At 42.6% G+C, this 22,592-nt stretch overlaps 2 protein-coding genes across 7 annotated transcripts in view; both read right to left on the bottom strand.

The window, feature by feature from the left end:
* Positions 1 to 4,905, bottom strand: part of LOC125147891 (cytochrome P450 2E1-like) — a 56,141-nt gene extending 51,236 nt beyond the window's left edge. The window contains exons 1-2 of one of the 2 annotated variants that reach the window (XM_047825298.1): positions 4,866 to 4,905; positions 4,541 to 4,633 (exon numbers count right to left, since the gene is read on the bottom strand). In XM_047825298.1, the coding sequence (XP_047681254.1) occupies positions 4,541 to 4,578 (38 nt within the window). In that variant the 5' untranslated portion in view covers positions 4,579 to 4,633; positions 4,866 to 4,905. The remainder of the gene's footprint in view (positions 1 to 4,540; positions 4,634 to 4,865) is intronic. The other variant, XM_047825299.1, reaches the window with a different exon arrangement.
* LOC125147889 (zinc finger protein 883-like) overlaps positions 1 to 11,536 on the bottom strand; it is a 49,183-nt gene extending 37,647 nt beyond the window's left edge. Inside the window, exons 1-6 of one of the 5 annotated variants that reach the window (XM_047825291.1) lie at positions 11,407 to 11,536; positions 4,866 to 4,992; positions 4,541 to 4,633; positions 4,094 to 4,142; positions 2,971 to 3,304; positions 2,552 to 2,671 (exon numbers count right to left, since the gene is read on the bottom strand). In XM_047825291.1, the coding sequence (XP_047681247.1) occupies positions 3,298 to 3,304; positions 4,094 to 4,142; positions 4,541 to 4,633; positions 4,866 to 4,992; positions 11,407 to 11,499 (369 nt within the window). In that variant the 5' untranslated portion in view covers positions 11,500 to 11,536 and the 3' untranslated portion in view covers positions 2,552 to 2,671; positions 2,971 to 3,297. Of the gene's footprint in view, positions 1 to 339; positions 2,672 to 2,970; positions 4,143 to 4,540; positions 4,634 to 4,865; positions 4,993 to 11,406 lie in introns of those variants that run through there. The other 4 variants (XM_047825290.1, XM_047825288.1, XM_047825292.1 and 1 more) reach the window with 4 other exon arrangements.
* Positions 11,537 to 22,592: the final 11,056 nt, after the last annotated feature.

Below are 22,592 nucleotides of genomic sequence, written 5' to 3'. Positions count from 1 at the left end.
TATGTCCCATCCCACGTACTATTTAAGGTGCTCTTTCATCGAAAGGTGGAGCCTATTTCTCTACCCCTTAGAATCTTCATGGGCCCTATAACTACCTTGTATTCAAAAAGGCAGAATTGACACCATGCTAGTACCATTAGTGTTGCCAAATATCCCCTTGTAGGCAAAATCACGCGCAGCAGAGAACCAATCGTCGTCTAGTTCAAAATTTTTTTTCAATACAGTACCATTTCTATCTGAAATTTTCATCCACATTACCTAACCTGATAGTTTTCCCTTAATGAGAAATTCTCTGATAGACACAAAGGCAGACATTCAGTTGAAAATTTGGACACAATAGGTATTTATCAGGTTTTACTTTATTCTCACTGTTCAATGAGCTATCTCTGATCAATAAAGGTATTCCTACATTTACTGCATTATTTCTTCCTATGATTTCTGACTTAGGGTTGAAAGATGAAAACACAGGTTCTTTCCTCTGTGAGTTTCCTACACAAGGACTGGTAACTTCAACAGAAGCCTGCCACAAATTCACAAATTCATAAAGTGAACTGGCTACAATGGACTGGTAGTGCTGTAGTCAGGTCACACATAGAAGGGTTCTCACTCAGGTAAAGTTCAAGTGAGGATTTCTGAGGTAGAGATGGAAAGATTTCTGCCCTCCACAATCAATTCTTTCTCCCTGAGGTCATGGTTGCAATCTTCACTCTATTGCTTTGAAGACAAACCTGTGTGTCATCTGCACTTCAGGAGCACAGGGAATAAAAAACCTCAGCAAATGTATGTTGTTTTTTTGGTTTTTGGTTTTTTTGTGGCCAGGCTTAGAAGTACTGTTCATCATGTGTGTTCATATTCTCTTGGCCAGAACTCAGTTACATGGTCCCACCCACAACAAAGGGAGGCTGAGAAATGTAGGCTAACTGTGTGCCCAACATAAAGAGAAAGTGAGTTTTGGTATACATACAGCCAGTCTCTGCCACACATGACTTCTCCCCCGTGTGGGTTCTCAAATGTTTGCTGAGGTGTGATTTCTGACAGAAGGTTTTTCCACAATCATTACATTCATAGGGTTTTTCTCCTGTGTGAGTTCTCTGATGAACAGTGAGGGCTGATTTCTGGTAGAAAGTTTTCCTACATTCTTTACATCCATAAGGTTTCTCTCCCCTGTGAGTTCTCTGATGCCTATTGAGGGTTGACTTCTCACAAAAGGTTTTCCGACATTCATTACATTCATAAGGTTTCTCACCAGTGTGAGTTCTCTGGTGTACAGTGAGTTTTGACTTCTGGTAGAAAGTTTTCCCACACTCCTTACATTCAAAGGGCTTCTCACCTGTGTGAACCCTCAGATGCACAGTGAGTTTTGGCTTCACACAAAAGGATTTCCCACATTCGTTACATTTATAAGGTTTGTCTCTTGTGTGAGTTCTCTGATGTACAGTGAGAGCTGGGCGATGGCCAAAGCATTTCCCACATTGTTTACATTCATAAGGTCTCTCTCCTGTATGAGTTCTCTGATGTGCAGTGAGAACTGACTTCTTATGGAATGTCTTACCACAGTCATTGCATTCATGATGTGTCTCCCTATTGTGAATCTTCTGATGTATGGTGAGGGCTGACTTCTGGTAAAAGGATTTCCTACATTCATTACATTCATAGGGCTTCTCCCCTGTGTGTGTTCTCAGATGTACGGTGAGTTTTGTTTTCACAGGGAAGGATTTCCCACATTCATAACATTCATACGGTTTTTCCCCTGTGTGGACTCTCTGATGAACAGTCAGGTGTGACTTATGGCAGAAATATTTCCCACATTCGACACATGCATAGGGCTTCTCCCCTGTATGAGTTCTCCGATGTACTGTAAGAACTGTTTTACTAATGAAGGTCTTCTCACACTCGCTACATTTATAGGGTTTCTCTCCTGTGTGTATTTTCCGATGTTTACTGAGATTAGACCTCTTGTAGAAAGTTTTAGCACATACATCACATTCAAAAGTTTTCTCTTCTAACGGAGTTCTCGAAAGCTGAGCGAGGTGTGATTTCTTGCTGAAATTACCCCCACTTTGATCATGTTTATGGCGTTGCTCCTCAAAATCGGCTAGACCAAGATGCAACTGTGTTGGTTTCTCACAAAAAGCGTTCCTCCATTTGTTACATCCACAGTGATTCTCCCCTATGTGAGTTCTCTCTTGGGCAGTGACAGCTGACTTACCACAGGCTTCCCGGTGTTCATTATACCTATAGGCAGTCTCTCCCATGTGAGCTCTCCTATAGGTACAGAGTGTTGCCCCCTTGTTGAAGTCTTTCGCTTGCCCACTAAATTCAAGAGGCTGCTGCAAAGTCTGATTCCTCGGATGACAACTAGGACACTCGGCACACCTGAGGGGGCTCCCAGTTGTATGACATTCCTCGGCATTCTCTCCAACACGCATCCCACCAGGCTCACCAGGGAGAAACGTGTTCTGACACACATTACACAACTCTGCCTTCACTCCTGAGTAGCTTCCGTTATTTACAATCATTTTTGAAACATCGGCTGCACTCAAATTAAGTGTTTTTCCCAAACTGGTTCTCTCCTTCATTGACGTTTCATAATTGGCCAATCCAACTTGCCACAAAAGTCTGCTCTGATACTCCTGGCCAGTCTCCATCAGGTCACCTGCTGTCTGGACATCTAAAATGAGACAAAGTACCATATGTATGAACCACACCTAAGCATTTCTTACAGAATGTTCATGTAAAAATGGACAAGTTTCTTTCCATCGTGTAGGATAAGAATTTTACAGAGTTAAAATGGGTATGATTATGATAAGTATATGATTTTTCTTTCTAATGAAATCATGTAACAAGTTACACCAACAGATTCTCTAATGTCAGATCATGGTTTTAGTTATTTGTTGATTTTGCTTTTTTATCGTTTTTTTTTTTTTTCCTTTTTGAATCCATGAGGAAACCATTGGTCACAATATTCACCTATTCCCAAGTCTTAGTGTTCAGCTGACTTCTCTTCATCTGCCATTTGTGTTCCTGTTCCATTTCCCGCTTTCTCTCACAATAACTGTAGGTCACTTGTGCTGGGCCTTTTCTCATCACTCAGCTTTGAAGACGACAAGGTCTTCCTGGATCCGCCACCTCAGGATGCAGTACAGAGCCATTCTTCTGTCATCTCAGCAGGGATGTTGCTTAGGAACAAGGATTTGTTCCCACATTTCTTTGCTTTTTCACCTTTCCCTGGGCATCCGTGGGGTTTTTCAAAGGCATCATCTCTCCTTCTCCATGCCAGCCAGAGACCCCTTTCGGCTAATTCCTAATTAAACCCAGCATGTTTGGCTTCTCACAACCATAACAGGTACAGAGAGCTCCAATCCTCCACACTGGGCTACCTCTCCCTGCTGGCCTAAAGGGTTTAAGCTCTGCAACCCAGGCTGTGCCCACCATCATTGGAAAACCTCTTTCTGGCTCCTTCTTAGATCAAAAACCCTAGCATCCCCACCCCACTTCCTGGTATATGCAGCCCTACTTGACAATGTGCAGTTTCTAAAGGCTTGTGTTTTGCACTCTGGAGTTTTGCACGTGTCCTAGTTTCAGCGAAAAGGGAGTCCGTGTATGGGTCATTGTTTCAGAATGATTTAGCGTAAGCAACTGCACCCTGAAACCCCGGGCTCCACTGGCCTCGAGGACACACGTTCTCCAGATTCTCCTCCCATGCCACGGACTGCCCCTTTCCACACTGTGCGTGGTTCTCCACACCTTCCTGCCACCTGTGATGCCATGGTTGACAACGCTTGGTCCTGGGCTCCCCTTCTTTTCTTAACAACTCCCTGGGCAACCTCCTCTAATCCTCTGCCCTTAACAATTTCTCTAACTTGTACCTTGTAATAGTGATGTCCAATTTCTACTCCAGATATTATATCCACCTATATGTTATACTGTCAAATTTGGTAAATTGCCACCTTAAACTTAAGCTATCCCAAAGTACAGTCTTAATAATTAATCACCCCAAAACCACTTTCCCTGGGCTTCCTTACTAAAATGGCACACCCCATTTTCTGTCACGGTGACATCTGTGCGGGTTATCCCACTACTTCACACGTACTTCGTATGTCGTATATGTGTTTCATGCTGACTCAATAACCGGTAACCACCTAGAAAGGAGTGCACTTGTTTGATTACTGTCGTTATCCCCATAATTACAAGATGACTAGCGTTTGCTTAACACTTGTTGAAAGAATAATGAGTATATAAATAAATGTCTGAAAAAAACTAGTGCATGAGGATGGAGGAAAGGAGGGCATCTTACAACCTACAGACAGTGGCTAACAAAGAAAAACATTCTAAGAGGAGGCAGGTAAAGACTGGATTTTGGGTAAGACTAAGAAAATAGAAAAAAAGATGGGGGTGGTTTATACATAAGAAGCATCTTTGGAGACTAAATAGAGCATGTCTGAACCTAGGAAAAGCACGGGTAAAAAACAACCCAGCACGGCCAACATCGGCTATGCTCTCCCCTTCCCAGACCCCTGCCCAGTATGCACTGACAGACCTGGGAGGCTCTGCTCTAGGGGTTCCTCTACTGTCCATGGCTCTGCTCCTTGCTCCAACTTGACGATCACCTCAGGTTTGGTAATGCAGTGCCCTGTTGATCAGAAATAAAGGGGGGGCTTTTACCAAACCGTTTTAAAGAATGACAGGAGCACAGCGTCGAGTCGTGCAACGAAGGGCCGATCTGAACCTCTGATTAGAGAGGTGAACACCCACGTTCTTCTAGGCCTCGAATCTTAAACCTAAGTAGCATGTAACCTCATAAACAGTTTGCACGTTTACCAATGAAGAAAGCAGTGCTAGGACACTAAGACACTTTCACTCACCCAGTGACACCAGGCTACTGTAGGTCTCCAGCATCACGACCCTGTACAGGGTCCGCTGGGCATCATCCAGGTCCTGCCACTCCTCCCAGGTGAAGTTCACAGCCACATCCTCAAACGACACCAACCCCTGTAATGAATGACACATGTCTCAATTCAAGGGATCAGCTGGGATCAGAAGAACAAGTCTGGGAGTTCATTCTTTTTTGTGTGTTTTGTCTTACACAGAATACACCATGCTTTGTACTCTATACTGTGGCTAAAGCGAATCCACAGTAGAACTATCCAACCCATGTTAACTCTTTAATCCCTAAAAGTACAATCATAAAGTTTCCCTTGTCAAGCTGGAACCATCCTTGCTACTAGAGACGAAAAGATAACTGTGCTCCCCAAAGGTGTGTATGACCTGGTATGGAGGCCTTAGTGTAAACATACACCTGCAGTAATGCACTAGATAAACGAGGTTAGACGTGTTTAATGTAGACAAGAGTAAGAAAGAAGAAAACAGCTGCCCTTGTGCCATCCAATCACACTTCCCTGAAGAGCCAAACACATTAGCTGTTTAATGTGGACAACGTATTCTCATAATTATGAGACTACAGTAGAAGTCACGAGGGCAACAGGTACACATGCTACATTAATGGAAGTACAAACAGCACCATGTCCAAATGGTTGCTCCTAGGCTGTGATGAGACATAAAGGCAGTAAAGGTATTTAAGGAACAGATTATAGTTTGCATTTAAAAAAAAATTTTTTTTTGAGAGAGAGGGAGACAGAGTGCAAGTGGGGGAGGGGCAGAGAGAGAGGGAGACACAGAATCCGAAGCAGGCTCCAGGCTCTGAGCTGTCAGCACAGAGCCTGACGCAGGGCTCGAACTCACAGACTGCGAGATCATGACCTGAGCTGAAGTCAGACACTTAACCGACAAGCCACCCAGGCGCCCCTATAGTTCTGCGTTTAAATATCTGACCTAATTCCAACACAACAAATTTGATGCACTCACCTTGTTTTTATTACTTATACATTAAAAGTACGTACAGACGCATTTGAGTATTTCCTCCTTATCCCAAAGGGTTGCTTCTGTCCTCCCCAGTGTGAGTACCTCCTACTTCCTAAACCACAGGGTGTCAATAATCAGGGGCCAGTAAGAAGAGGTAAGTTACAAGGCCAGATTTGCATTTTAATAGTCCTCCCCTAGAAGCAGGATGGGAAAGAGCTTAGAAAAGAGTGACAGAGGACAAACTTGGGGTTACAAGATACAGAGCAATAAAATTACAGAATAGGGTACTAATCCTACAAAGCAAAAACCAAAAGAAAGCAGGAACACAACTTGGTTCTAATTTGTTCTGAGAAGGGTGAAGACAGAACCCGGCTGTCTGCATGACCAGCTAGATACATACTGGTGCTATAAGATGAAATAAAATAGGGCACAGAGTGTGCACGAGACACACAGATTTTGGACACAGCATGTCTGAAGTCTGTGCGTACGCAGGGATGTCATACTGGCAACTGGATACATGATCTAGAGCTCAGGAGAGATCCAAGCTGAAAATAAACATTGGGGAAGCAGCAGAATTTTAGTGGTAGCTGAAGCCATCAGAGTGAATGGAACGGCTCACAGAGAACCTAAGACTTTGAAAGGAGAAAGGAACAGGTGCCGTGTTTTAGGACACACCAATGCTGACTGTCAGAGAAAGAGAGAGACACCACGACACAGAGAAAATTTCTAGAGATTATTCCAGGAATAGAAATAACCTCCATACTAAGGAATCTATTAATACACGTCATCATATTCACGTTTCTGAAGAGTCCTATGATGATTCAAATAGACACTAAGCAGGTATCTACAAAATGTTCTCCCATTTGTAATAATAACCATTAACCAAAGGGGATTTAGAGGATTCTTCCTTAAAATGATTAAATGTGTATGTCTTACCCCAGAGGCAGCATCACACTTCATGAGGAAATACTGGAGTATAAAGGTGCTCTCCCACCACAATTATTCAACAATTTACAAGTGGTGACAGTCAATGCAATTGAAAAGAGATAAATAGTTGTAAAAATGGTCATAATTTAAATATAATTTATATGTAGAAAACTCAAAAGAATCCTATGAGAACTATTCTATAGAAAGAAACTAATTTTCTTTTTTAAGTTTGAGACAGACAAAGAGATAGTGAAAGTGCACACACAATCAGGAGGGGGCAGAGAGAGACAGACAGAGAGACAGACAGACAGAGAGACAGAGAGACAAGGAGAGCACACCAGCAGGCCCGACTCTATCCCACCAACTGTGAGATCATGACCTGAGCCAAAATCAAGAACTGGACACTTAATCACCACCCAGGCGTCACAAAGAAAAGAATTTTCTATAAGAAAATTCTATAAACTGTAGATTATAAAGATAATGTCTTCATACAAACAAACACATTCATACTATAACAACAACAAAAAGCAGAATACATATCAATACATTAACAGAAAACATACAAAGCTATGGGAGAAAAAAATATGAAGGCTACAAGAACTAATAAATGAAAGACACCATATTCACAAGTAGGAAGATCTACATCAAAAAGATATCAATTCTCAGTAAGTTAATAATCAGGAAATTCATGTAATATTATCCTAATAAACAACACATCCTTAGATACAGACAAGCTAATTTAAAAGTTCATAGAGAAGATTAAGTAAGAATAGACAGAGACCGTGGTAGGTTATACTTCTGTTCACCAAAATTTAGTGTCTCTCCCTTATCAGTCAGCTCTGGCTGACATAATAAATGCCCTAGACTAGATGGATTCAAAAGCAAATTTCTTGGGGCACCCGGGTGGCTCAGTTGGTTAAGCTTCCAACTTCGGCTCAGGTCATGATCTCATGGCTCGTGCGTTCGGGCCCCACGTTGGTCCGTGTGCTGACAGCTCCGAGCGAGCCTGGAGTCTGCTTTAGATTCTGTGACTCCCTCTCTCTCTCTCTCAGCCGCCCCGCACCCACTCCCCCCCCACCTCCTGCTCACACTCTGTCTCTTTCAAAAATAAATAAACATTTAAAAAAATTCTTTTGTAAGCAAATTTTTCTCAGATTTCTGGAGGCTGAGACATGCAAGGTCAGGTGTCAGCCAGTTCTGTGCCGGGTATAGACCATCTTCCTGGCTTGCAGATGGTCACTCTCCTGCTGTTTTCTCATGGTGGGGGAATAAAAGTCTCTCCTCTTCCTCTTTTCATAAGGCCACCAATCCTATCAGATTAGGGCCCCACCATTAGGACCTTATTTAACAGTAATTACTTTCTAAAGGCTTGATCTCCAAATGCAGTCACATTGGCAGTTAGGGCTGGCCTTCAATATACAAATTCTGGGGAAATACAATGCAGTCCACAGTACTCCCTGAGGTGCCCTTCTATGCAAAAGGATTAATATCCCTTGGAGGTGGAACTCACATAAACAGATCTATATTCTTCCATGTACCTGGCACTGAACAAGAACAAGTCAATGGAAGTGACACATGTCACTTCTAAGCAGAAGCTGGAAGAGCCATGCATAGATCACCATGTCCTCCCTCTGCCACAGGACCAACAATGTTACAGTAAAAAAAAGTGCTCCTCCGTCTGGGATACTGAATGAGACAAAAAGGATAAAAAGCAAAACTGATCCGTGATGGACAGGTAGCATAAGAAAGAATGAAACCTTTGTTGTGGACCTAACTGGTAATGAATCGGCATAATCACCAAACAGAAACAAGCAGTGCAAAGAAACTGGGAGGAAGGTGATCCATGATACCAGGGGCTAAATAGCAGATCAGTGTTACTTATGATCACTGGTACTTATGTACCTAATGTTACTGAAGTAACATGAGTGATGATTACCATATGGATTTAAAGCTTTAGAAAAAGAGGTGGGAAAACAGAGTATTGGTAGTAAGTATCAGGCACTAGTCGCTGCCTTTAGTTAAATACTATAGGAAAAGTGATAAGCTCAGGTGGAAAAAAAGAGTTCAGTGTGCAAGCAGGAATGAAAGAAAATTGGGAGATACTGTAAATTTGGGAACCTGTAGGACTGAAAAACTTTCAAAGGATTTCTCATTTTATCTGTTACTGTTTAGGGCTGAAAAGGTTGCCTCTTCCAATTTTTACAGAAAAAAATGTAAGAAATGCTTGGAGAGTCAAGACTAATTAAACTCAACCTCAAGGGAGTAACAAACATGTTATAACCATGGCTTCCTGTGACACAATTGAACCCTGAAGACAATACACTAAGTGAAATGAGTCAGGCATGAAAAGATGAATGTTGCCTGACTCCACCTATAGAGGCTCCCCAGAATAGCCAAATTCATGGACATAGAAAATAAAATCATGGCTGCCAAGGGCTGAATTAGAGGGGACAGGTACTGGGTATTTAATGAGCAGAGCTTCATTTAGGAAACATGAAAAAATTCTGGAGACAGTTGCACAAGATGCTTAAAACTGATGCCACTGAACTGACATTTTTAATTAAAATGGTCAATATGGCCAATTCGAGGCCATATATATATATATATATATATATATATATATATATATATATTTTACTGCTTATTTATTTGTTTTGAGAGAGGGAGTGAGCGCAAGCAGGGGAGGGGCACAGAGGGAGCCAAGGAGAGAATCCTAAGCAGGCTCCATGCTGTCAGTGCAGAGCCTGACATGGGGCTCGAACCCATGAACTGTGAGATCACGACCCGAGCCAAAATCAAGAGTCAGATGCCTAACCGACTGAGCCACTCAGGTGCTCCAGGTTATGTATATGTTATCAAAATAAAAAAAGGTAACCAACTTTTCACCAAACTGTAGTCCAAAATTCTATTTATGGTTGATGCAAACATCCATTTTTCCTTACTCATTTCTTTTAAATGATTAGCTGGAACAGAAAAATTAAATATCCTTTAACAGGGTTGAAAACATGACAGTTCATTTTTGAACAAGCAATTTCAATTATACGATAATAAAAAATACAGATAGAATCACTGACAAATTTATAAAAATAAAAGGTAAAAATTATAAAAATCTGAGCTCCTTGTTTCATACTCTGCCTATCATATCACTGACTCCTGAATACTTTCTCCAACCGGACTCCTGAAGCTGTCACCACACATGTTGGCTAGTAGCACAGCTCAAGAGGGATCCAAGCCAATCACCAGGCATATACATCCTTCAGGTTTTTCCAAGAAGGACAATTCCAATGTAAAACAGACAGTTACTCCATTTGTCTGTGAGCACCAATGCAGATTTTGGATAAACTAACAAAACAAACACATGGGTCTTCAGGTAAGAGGAGATTATACCTGAGAGAGAAGGAGGCATCCAGGAGAAATCCCATTAGAGTCACTGGTGAATGGAAAGTATATCACATGTAAGGGAAGAAAAGATGACATGGATTTCAGGTGGGACTCGCTCAGTGTGAGGTGCCTTCTGGACAGCCACAAACAACGCATTCGCGGGGGAGTTGGACCTATGGTCTAAAGGATGGGGAAGAGGTCCCAGATGGAGAGAAATGCTCAAGACAATCAAACCACAGAGGGCCAGACAAGTCAAGGAAAACCGCATCGTGTGAATATGGGGGCCAGATTTGAACACTTGGAGAGCGATGTTCAGGAGAAGAAACACACAGGAGAAGAATTCAGGGAAGCAGAAGAAATCATCAGGCAGGCCGCCACAGGAGCTAACAGACAAGAATGTCCAGGAGAAGATCCTGGAGAGCAGTGTCACTACGGCAGAAGGTTCACGTGAGGCAACGCCCAACAGTACACGGAGTCTAACTATAATCTAGGTGGATAATGCAGGTTGTAGGTTATTTCCTCACTTAGAAGACGTGAATTGGGACCACACTGAGTAGGTTAAGATGCAGACCAGCGGTGGAAATATTTGTCAGAAAAATACAACTTTGAACAGTCGGCCCCACAACCTACACAGACAGACTGACAGAAACGTGGGGAGACTTATTTGAAGGACCTGCAGTCAATTCAGTCCCCAGACATCCCAAGTTTTAGCCGAGGATCAAGTAGGGCCTTCCAAAAGCTGTCTGGGACGCTACTATCGCAACTCCAGAAAACCCTTAGTGAGCAAGCCGTGTTCCAGCCCCAGGTGACCGACACCGCTGCAGAATGCTGGACGTGTTGATTGCCAGGTTGGCAGTGAAACACTGTCCACGACACCATCTCCGTGACCGACAAAGGCACCGTTTCGGACTTCTGGGCCTGCAAGCTTTCATGTCCCATGAGAATGTGGCACACTTTCCTCTAAGGGGCCACTCTGAAAAGATAACAAATGTGCCTATCTTTTCTCCACGACATCAGAAAGAGAAATCAGGGACGAATCTGCACTCACCTTGAAGGACTCTCAGGTCATAGAACCCGTCCATACCTACATGCCACCATTTCCACGTTTAGGTGTTTTCCCCAGAAGCTGAGTTTCACTTATTTCTACTTTTCTATTTTAATTTATGAACTGCCCTGCATGAAGCTCACGAAGCACGATGTAAAACAAGCTGAGGAGCAAGCAAACAAACCACTCACCAGAGATGAATTCTGCATGTTCTGCTGCTCTTGGAAACGCACCGAGGACTGTGGGAGGACAGCTGGGAGAGAGGGCCAATGGACCAGAGTCATGACAGGACTGCGGTGACTTGCTCCTAGGTCCTGGATTCTCTTGTGTGAGGCTCTCTACACACAGCTAGAAAAGACAATTAACAAGGGGGGGGGGGGGGGGGGTTCGCCTGCTGTGAGACAACAGAACCTCACACCTTGAGAAACAGCAGGAAACACCCTATTGCAGGGGAACCCCCAAGCCCATTAACTGCACATGCAGTTTATCCTTGGTTACTGAAAACACCCATGTCCTGCTGATTTTTCAACAGTTACGAGTAAGAATTAACTTAAAATTCTGAAGATGCTTATTTAAACCACGGTGGTTTAACTACGCTCCTATTAATAGAGACATACACACAGGGCTTCATATTTGCGTTTCCACGAGGACACCTGTAGCTTAAACACCTTATCTTCACGGAAAGTATACATCTTGCAACTCAACTTTTTGGCCTGTGATTTTATAGGAAAAGAACCTAAGGTACATTTCTTGTGTGGCACACTGTTCCCGTAATGGTTCTCAATGACCTGCTTCCCTGTAACCATTTCCTCAACACCGGCGTGGGCTTCGCCATTCGACTTGCTTTGGTCAAAGGGAGCTCAGCTTAGCACATGTGACCCAGACACAGGATGAAGAGGACTTTTCCACTAGCAGTTACCTTCCGGGAACACTATCATCATGTGAAGACACCTGGGGCTAGCCTGCTAGGGACGCATGGCTTAGCCAGCAGCCAAAACAAATCACCAAAAAGGTCACGCTGTGAGGGTTAAATTGTACTATAGGGCTAACGCTTAGCTTGAAAGATAACAACTTTGTTCTGACACTAAAAGTCAAAAGATAACAGCCTTGCTTTTACTCTTGTAAATCATACTTCATACTCTTGTGAATTAGGCTTTACCAACGAAGGAAACAAAAGCTCAAAAAAGAGCATCAGAGACAAGGCCAAGGAGATCCACTGGTTGCAACTTAGCGGCAGAAAGTCTAAAATAATCACCTCATTCGATAACTGTTTCTGACTCATCTGGCAACTGTTTCTAACTCATCTGGGAACTGTTTATCTGTTCTGTTCCCAGATAATGATAGAATGATGTGATCGGCTTTAAAAACTCTGTACCCTGGCCGTTTGGGGCCACACACTTACCAAGAGTGTTGGTCCAGATCGGTTGGCCTTGCCTCTCATTGTAATAAACTTTGTTGCAACTGTCACTGGTACCCGTAGCATTCTGTTTCAGGAGTCGTGTGGATGCAACAACGGCTACACAGTGCGGGGGTGGGGGTGGGGGTGGGGGGAGGAACCTGACCCCTGCCACCGCCTGCTGTGGAGACGCCAAGAAACCCCGCAAATACAACAACTGCCTCACCCTTAGACCCGGGTGCGCACACCTTTCTGCGCACACCTTCCTGATGATCTCTCTGGAAATCGCGGACATCTCACTGCTCATCAATACGCTCATGCTACAGGTGAGCAAACTGAACGCCACCACGGTTGAGGACACCGCTGGAACGAGGGCGCCGACCGCAGCCCCCGACGCTCGCTGACCGTCTGCAGACCCACCCCCGCCCTCGCTGCCTCTTGGACTCGACCACCCAGTTCGCCAAGCTCCCGGAGGCACATGCCGCGCCTTCTACAGCGCGCCTTCTCCTGACCAAGCGACCACTGAAAGCACAGCCCCAGCCGGATCCCATCTCGCCGTCGGTCACCAACCCACCTTCCCGCTCCCACCAAGGGGACGACCCCTCCCCCTCGCCCGCCCAGTCCCCGAGTGGTGCTGGGCTCCCCTTTCACCCTCGCACCAACCTTCAGGGACCGACACAGACCCCAGCCTAGGGCCCTCGGGCCAGCGGCAAAAGAGGAGCCAGGAGCGGAAGTCCCTGGCGGAAGGGGGCGGGGCCGCACGTGCGCAGAGGGAGCCCGGAAGACTCCCAGAGTCCCCTCCGGGAAGACGTCTGTGCAACGGAGAGACTACATTTCCCACAAACCTCTGCGCTCTGTCCATTAGGAGCTTTGGGAGGTGAGGTGACAGATGAGAGTTGGGGTCTACCCACGTGGCCAAACGTGGGATTCTCGTCCCTTATTAATTCCTGACTTTTTTTTAACTCCTTTGAAAGACATTTAAAAAAAGGTTTTTTTAATGTTTACTTGTTTTTGAGAGAGAGAGAGAGAGTGTGAGCAGGAGAGGAGCAGAGAGAGAAGAGACACAGAATTCGAAACAGGTTCCAGGCTGCAACCTGTCAGCACACAGACACACCATGAGATCTTGACCTGAGCTGAAGTCAGATTCTTAACCAACTGAGCCACCCAGGTGCCCCAGATCCTGATTTTACCAAATGATAGAGATGTCGTCTCTAAATAGGAAAAGTCTAACGTGGAGGAAATATTACATCACATGAAATGTTAGCTTTAATTGCTAGCTATGTTATGGTAATGGTTATAGAACCCACTGGGTTTTTTTTTTTTTCCCACAAGCATACTAAAGCGTGAATAGTGAACTACCACAATATCTGCATTTTATTGAAGTACTTAACAAACAGATATGGCAACTGTTAAATTAATATTTGTAAAGTAGACCCTGGAGTTTGGGATTGAGTCAATCTTCAACGAAAGACCACGGGGGAAAGGGAAATGGAGAAGTTTATTGCGCACAGGTTCAGGAGGAACTATACCTTATGCTTCAAGGGGCCACAAGGCGAGAGGTCAAGACAGGGTGCAGGCAGAGTGAGTGCAGCAGAACCTGGACCGCATCTTCATTATGGTGCCCCTTTGATGTGCTTTGGGGTTCCAAGGATAAGGCCAAATGGGTCAATTCAAACCAGAAAGAGTACAGTTTTGCTATGGTCCATGGGGGTCTTACCTAAGGGATGCACAAGGTGAAGGTCATGGGAGGGAGGGGAACTGTTGCTCACAAGGGATACTGGGGAAGATTATATGAGGAATTTGCATTTGTTCCTGACTCTGCAGACTGTTATCTAGGGAAGGGCTATTGTCAGTCTGAGGTTCCAGCATGCCCCTTGGGCACACAAAATGGATGCAGAGGCAGAAATATCACGGGGTAGTTATGTAAACCTGTACCTGCAACTCTCAATGAACGTATTAAATAGATGCTAGTTCAAATGCCTTCTTTTTAAATTTTCAGTGTGTTTATTTATTTTGAGAGAGACAAAGTCAGCACAAGTGGGGGATAGACAGAGAGAGGGGGAGACAGAGAATCCTAAGCAGGCTCCACACTGTCAGCACAGAGGCCACATGGGGCTCAAACTCATGAAACTGTAAGATCATGACCTGAGCCGAAATCAAGAGTCAGACATTCAACCGACTGAGCCACCCAGGCGCCCCTAGTTCAAATGCCCTCTTAGAGCAGAAGGCATGTACCAGTTTCATAAATAGATGCTATTCTCACCCATTAAAATAACTTCTAAGCCATCAAAGGATGATATTGCACTATTGGGAAACCTGCTCTAGTGTATATACAGGAATGAAATCATTGGGTCATAGAGTGGATGCCCTCCAAAACAGTGCAAATTTACACTTCCAGTGTCTGGTAATTACTTGCTCAGAGACTCCAACGATTTTTCCATTCATGAATCTACTCATCAAAATCTTATTTATTTTCCTGAGGGTTGGGCTTCAACATGGGCTTCCCTTCCCTGGTTTCTGTCACGCTATAAACAAATTCAACACTCGGCTTTCTGCTGTCGATGCAGCATCTGTAGAAACAGGGATAAAACTGGCTTTTGTAATTGGGTTGATGTGTACTTTAGAGGTAGGGGTGGGGGTTGACTGTCTGGCCCATGACCTATCTGACCTATCTGTGGTTTTCCCTTTTTCTAAAATATGACCTCATCTTTTCAAGTTTATGTATCTTTTTCTCATCCTGCAATTGCCCCTCATCGGCTGTACTGTGTAGACCCAGGAACCTCAGTCTTTATTTCCTATTCTCTTCTTTTCTCAGATTCTGGGATCCCTCACCTCCCTTCCCCAGTCCCCTGGATCCCATATTCTTCTATTTAACACCTATGCGTGTGATCGTTGGAGATCCTTTAAATCCCTGCCAAACATTTGGGGCACCTGGGTGGCGCAGTCGGTTAAGCGTCCGACTTCAGCCAGGTCACGATCTCGCGGTCCGTGAGTTCGAGCCCCGCATCAGGCTCTGGGCTGATGGCTCAGAGCCTGGAGCCTGTTTCCGATTCTGTGTCTCCCTCTCTCTCTGCCCTTCCCCCGTTCATGCTCTGTCTCTCTCTGTCCCAAAAATAAATAAAAGTTGAAAAAAAAATTAAAAAAAAAATAAAATAAAATAAATCCCTGCCAAACATTCAAATGTTTGTTCCTTCATCAGTGAAGTTCTGGACCTGGGCTTTTCTTGATGGGAACTTTTAAGTTACTAATTCAATCTCTTCACTTGTTCACGTTTTTTTCTTGAGTCAGTTTTAGTATTTTAGGAATTTATCCATGTCATCTAAATTAACTAATGTATATACAGTCGTTCATATAATTCCTTTTAAAACTGTTTAATTTCTGTAAGGTCTGTAGTAAATGTCTAATCTTTCATTTCAGATTTTAGCAATTTGACTCTTATCTATTTCTTGGTCAATTTACTTAATGTTCGTAAGTTTTGTTGACCTTTTCAAAGAACCTGATTTTGATTTCATTGATTTTTCTCTTTTGTTTTTCTATTCTCTGTTTCATTTCTTTCTGTTCTAATCTTTATTTCCTTCCCTTACTTGCTTTAGGTCAGTTTCTCTCTCTCTCTTTTTTTTCCCCTCTCCTACCCCTGTTTTTTTCTTCTTTTTCAAGAGTCTTAAGGTGGAAGTTTCCATTATTGATTCAAAATCTCTTTTCTTTTGTCATATAGACATTTGTGGAATAAATTGACCCCCAAGCACTGCTTTACTTGCCTCCCATGAGTTTTGGTAAGTTGTGTGTTAATTGTCAATTATTTCAGTGTACTTTCTAATTTCCCTTTTGATTTCTTCTTTGACAAATGTAATTTTGGGGGTTGTTAATTTTCAACATATTTGTGAGTTTCCCTAACTACGTTCTGTTTTTAATTATGAAAAACACTCGATCGTGATTTTGTTTTGTATTATTTGTGATTGTGACTGTATTTGTGATTATGTTTTGTATTATTTCCATCATTTTACATGTATTCTAGTTTGTTTGATAGATTAGTATATGGGTTTTCTTGAAGAATGTTTATGGGCAGTTGAGAAGCATGCATATTCGGCCGCTGTTGATTGGATTGTTCCAGATATGTTGGTTAAGTCTAATTGGTTTCTACTGTTATTTGAGTCTTCTAGTTTTTAGTTATTCTTTTGCTTAGTTGTTTTATCCATTATTAACATGAGGTATTGAAGTCTTTAACTATTGTCATTTTGTTGTCTATTTCTCCCTTTATTACTGTCAGGTTTTCTTACATGTGTTTTGGTATTCTGTCATTAGGTGCATATATGTTTATAAGTGCTATATCTTCTTGATGAATTGACAGTTTTCCATTAAAAAATGTCCCTCTTTAGCTCTAATAACTAGTTTTTGTTTTAAAGTCAATTTTGTCTAGCAGCGGCATAACCACTTTAGTAAGCATTCTTGTAGATTTTTGTTTGAATTTCATTTATTTTCCCATCCTTCTATTTTTAATCCATTTATATCTTTGAATCTCAAGTCTAGCTCTTGTATCCAACACAGATATGAGATTCTGTTCTTTAACCAGTCTGATAAGCTCTATTTTATGATTGGATCATTTAATCCATTCACATTTAATGTATTATTGGTATACTTGGACTTTTTTGCCATTTTAGTTTTTTTCTATGTTTCACATCTTTTCATTTCTCTATCCCTCCTTACTGCTTTCTTTTGCAAAAGTTAATATTTTCTATGTAACATTTAAGTTTCGTTTATGATTTTTTTCCTTATATATTTGTTATTTCCTTAGTGATTGCTCCTGGCTTACTATATACATCTCAAATTATCAGGATCAGATCTAGATTCATCCTAACTTAGTTGTAGTTACATATAAAAGCATGATTTCTATATATCTCTATATGCACCTCACCCTTTCTTAAAGTATTATTTAATACATGTTACATCTAAAAATTCTACAAGCTAAACAAAATTTATTATAATTCTTCTATTACATAATTTTATGTTTTTTTAAAGAAGTTGAGAAAAGAAGAGCAAGGATACACTTAATACACTTTTAGGTATTAAACTTATTTACCACTCATGGTTCTCTTCATTTATTCTTATAGTCTCAAGTTACCATCTGGAGTTATTCCTTATCACAATACATATTCTCTCCCACTCACCTCCATTGTACTATTATAAGCAAAGATATTTTCATATATTACAGGCCCAATAAGACATTATATACCTACTTTTCTATACAGTTCTTTCAAATCAGATAAAAGAAGAAAGTAAAATTTTCACTTATACTCTCTTTTATAGTTATCTAATTACCTTTCTTGGTACCTCCCCCTACTTTTGGAGGGCATATATTCAAATTACTCTCTGGGGTCATTTACTTTCATCTTGAACAGCTTCTCTTAATATTTCTTGTCAGGCAAGTCGGATAGCAACAAATTTCCTCAGTTTTGTTTATCTAGGCATGTCTTTTTTTCATCTTCACTTTTGAAAAATATTTTTGATGGATATAGGCTCTTTGGTTGACAGTGTTTTCCTCTGGACAATTTGAATACGTTATTTCCATTGCTTCTGACTTCTCTTGTTTCTGCATTGTACATTCCTTTTTAAGTACAAAGGTCTTCATTTGTCTATCCTCCTCCTCTTAAGATTTCTTCCCTGCCATTCACGTTCAGCATTTTTACTGGATTTCTTTGTGTTTATCCTAATTGTAGTTCACTGAGTTCCTAGCCAGTTAACATTTCTTCATTTGCCATATATCCTTGGAACTGATTCCTCAGATTTCAAATGGTTATTGTTTTGTTTTGTTTTGTTTTGTTTTATAATTTTCAGTTTGGCTGGGGAGCAGATCAATGGTCCCCCTATAGTGCTGGAAGTCCCTCTAAGAATCACATAATTTTCAAACCTGGATGCTCACTCACTTGTGAACTTTGCAGTTGTCACAGAGTAATGACACATAGTTTAACAAACAAAACTAAGCTCAAACAATTGTCGGTATTATGTGAATGAGTCATTATTATTTATGTGCTTTGGAAGTTTTGCAGATACTATCATGACCGGGGTATTATACTTAAAAACATTTTGTTAATTCTATAATAGCAATACACATGTTCACGAAGTGGGTAAAATTATAGCAAATGCTGAAAAATACACCTGACAATAACTTAGAAGGTCTGTTTGTATTACAGAATTCATCAAGCAATTGAAAAAAACCCACCATGACACACTACACAATTTAGTAGATAATACAGAGAAAATAAAAAGAAATATTACATAAACTTTTTGCTACACTATTGGTAAATACATGCCTTCTGGGACTATATTTCCCTTGAATGTCATATAGTCCCAAATGTGAGCTTTCAGAGACATTAATTTAAAATTTACAAGGTCTGTAGAGGACATAATAAAAGTCAGTTAGAGCCTGGAGGCTACTTGAACCAGAAGGAACTGTGGCTTTTTACACTATGATGTTGTATTTTAGATTTTGCTGCCAGCCACTGCCTTGAAAATTCAAGCAAGAGGGGACTCCATGTGGGGTTTGGAACTCTCTGAACACTGTCAAGAATGAAGTACAGGAGATCCATTGGTGTCCTGGGCTACATCCTTCAGCCCAGCTATGGAGGTGGAGGATAGTCCCTCTCACACAGATAGAGCCCTAGCCCGTCTCCACCTTGTCTCTCCATGATTCAGCCTTGGGAATTTTCCCAAAGCTAAGGGACATCAGTCACTCCATTCGTGGGGAGTTCAAGGAGTTCATGGCCAACTTTCAAGCCATAGCTTCTCATGACTCAGTGGGTCAGCTGAGATACATATGACCTAGCTTTTTACAGAGTACCCAACAGGATGAATGTCAGCTTGTGCACAGCGGTCAGCAGCTCAGCAGGACACCCTTAACTATCTTTCCCTCCACTCCTCTCTTATTTTCTGCACTTCCTCATTGTTGCTTTTTGCAATCATTTCCCAAATAAACGGTGTACACAAGCTAGTATCTCAGCTCTTCTGGGGATAGAGGGGGATACAAAACAAAGACAGCAAGAAACCCAAGCAAGACAACAACTCCTACTCAAGTCAAGTCAAAACAAATACGGGAACCCTAGCCAGAACACTGACCTCTTCTCAGCAAAGAGTGGTCCCCAAGCCAACAATCCTAACACAATCACCCACCAGAATCAATAACATCACCAGGAGGGTAGCACTTCCCGTGTGTTTCTCAGAAGAACCAATTGCCCCACTGAAAACTACCACTTACGTTTGAGTACATCTCTGCTTGATAGAGCCTGAGTCACATATGGGATATAAACTGCAAGGAAGTCTGGTTTCTCCTGTGACACCTGCAGGACATCGGAGTCCCCCACCTGCCCCCATCCTCTGCAGGACTCTGCTCCACAGGTCCGAAGCTTCCTCTCTTGGATCACGCTTCTGCCATTTCACCGCCACGGGTCTCCATGTGCCCTCACTGTGGTCTGGAAAGCTAAGGCAGTCATTAGGCCCACCTGGTCTGATGGTGTTGTGTCTCATTTATCTCCGTGATGGGATGGAACAGAACTTATTTCTCGCTCACTGTCCTTCCTGTGCTGATCGATGCAGTGTGGCATGTGAGATGCTGCAGGTGACTCAGACAGGCGGTGGTGGTGCCCGCTCCAGGTGGGCACCGGCTCTCCCACGCAGGATGTGGAAGGAATGCATTGGCCTAAAGTAGTGCTCTGGGTAGGATGTGTGGGCACGGGATGTTTAGCAGCTCTGTTTCAGCACACTTAGCTTGGACTCAGCCCTGAGAAGGAGATGTCTTCGCAAAGCAAGCAAAGGGGTCCCTTTTCCATCCTCTAACACAGGTGGCAAAGGAAGACTCACAGAAGAAAACGTATAAATATTTTGTGTTCCCAAGGTGGCAGCAAAAGCACATATCTGAGACACAAATACACACTCTGCCGGGAAAGTGCCTGCTCCAGACTTGTTAAAGTAAAAGGGTCAGTTCCTACTCCTACTTTATCGTCATTTCCTCTGCATCCCGTTGGTAGCCCCTTTGCTCTGAGCTCTTTCTCCAAGAACCACCCTGAGTCATGGAGAGAGCAGGCTTCAGAAGAAGCTGATCTGTCAGTGAAGCAGGGAAGAGAGAGTACAGGAGCCAAAAGAGAGGAGGAAGAGACAGTCATGGAGCAAGACAGCAATGAAGACTTTGGGAGGTTTCTGATCATAGCCTGGAATTTTGGGAATCCCAATACTCCCTTTCAACCACATGCACGAGGACGAGACAGGGAGGAGAGAAGGGTTTAGGTATCATGGAGAGAAGCATTGAGAGAGTTGAGGTGACGTGATGGAAGAAAGAGTTCTGGAAAGAAGAGAATAGGAAGGTACTGTTAAAGGTGGAGCCTGCACTTTCAGTTGGGCATCTTAATCGGCTCTGGTGGCCCCTGCACTCCAGGCACCTGAGGCTCCAGGCTCTGTCACGGAGAAGAGGGCAGCAGTAATACAACATGCACACACACACACACACACACACACTCACACACAGGCACTTAACGGGATTCATCAAGGCAGCACCTTCTCTCTAGCAGGCAGATGTGTAACTACAACATACAGGAGGCAACTTGCGGAACACCTTCCAAGGCGAGATGAGTGAATAAGAGTAACTTGTGGTTTTCAGACGTTTTGAGAATTCAGCCCATAATAGGACACACATTTTACTTCCAACCCAGTACATCCCTATATACCCTCACACAACTGAAACAAAGGTTCACAAAGTGAATCTTACCCTTTACTAATTGTGGTATGTTCTAATATTTTCTTTTCTATTCTACCCCAATTTTAAAAAATAAGTTCATCAAGCTCCTCAGAATTGATTCTGCTGCAACTTCAAAGACAGTTAGATGAATGAAGTATTTAATGGCCTGGCAGTGCCTCTTCTACGTTGACCTCCCACGGCACTGGATGGAGGAGTCACGGAGCAAGGCCTTACTCTCCTATGGAATGTGGTGAGAGTCACAGTATGACCATTTCCTCTGAGAAGGATCCCTGTGTGAGTAACTCATCATCAATTGTGTAATGCTGAGAAGCACATTTAGCTCTTGGAATCTCATGTTCTGGATTTTTCTAAGTTGGAAAGGAGAACATACACTATACAAGGGTGCCTGGGTGGCTCAGGCAGTTCAGCATCTGACTTCGGCTCAGGTCACGACCTCACAGCTTGTGGGTTTGAGCCTTGCAGGGGGCTTTGTGCTGACAGCTCAGAGCCTGGACCCTGCTTCACAGTCTGTGTCTCCCTCTCTCTCTGCCCCTCCCCTGCTCACACTCTGTCTCTCTCTTTCTCAAGAATAAAAAAACATTAAACATTTTTTATAAATAAACATTTAAAATATATATATATATATAAAGGATGTATACTGTACAAAATTGTGAAGACAGAAGCTGTGTACATATCACTCCTGGCATATGGAAGATGATCCACATACAGGCCCACCTTAGATATATTGTGGGTTCTGTTCCCAACCACTACAATAAAGTGAATATCACAATAAAGTGAGTCAGATGAATTTTTTGTCTCCCAGTGCATGTAAAAGTTATGTTTACACTACACAATATTAAGTGTGCAATAGCATTATCTCAGAAAAGCAATGTACATACTTTAATTGTAAAATATTTTACTGCTAAAAAATGCTAAGCATCATCTGAATTTTCATCAGGTTGTAATCTTTTCACGGGTGGAGGGTCATGCCTCAGTGTTTTTGGCTCATCAGGGTGGTGGCTGCTGAAGGTTGAGGTGGCCATGGCAATTTCTTAAAATCAGATGACAATGAAGTTTGCTGCACTGATTAACTCTTCCTTTCCTGAATGACTTCTCTGTGGCGTGTGATGCTTTTTGACAGCATTTTACACACAGAACTTCTTTTAAAATGGGAGTCAGTCCTCTCAAGACCTGCTGCTGCTTTATCAACTACATTGATGTTAACGTCTCATGTACCATACTGGACTCAGATGGACACA

The sequence above is a fragment of the Prionailurus viverrinus genome, chromosome D2 (assembly GCF_022837055.1).
Source record: "Prionailurus viverrinus isolate Anna chromosome D2, UM_Priviv_1.0, whole genome shotgun sequence".
NCBI classification, from domain to species: domain Eukaryota; kingdom Metazoa; phylum Chordata; class Mammalia; order Carnivora; family Felidae; genus Prionailurus; species Prionailurus viverrinus.
This window is presented reverse-complemented; position numbering and strand designations above follow the sequence as displayed.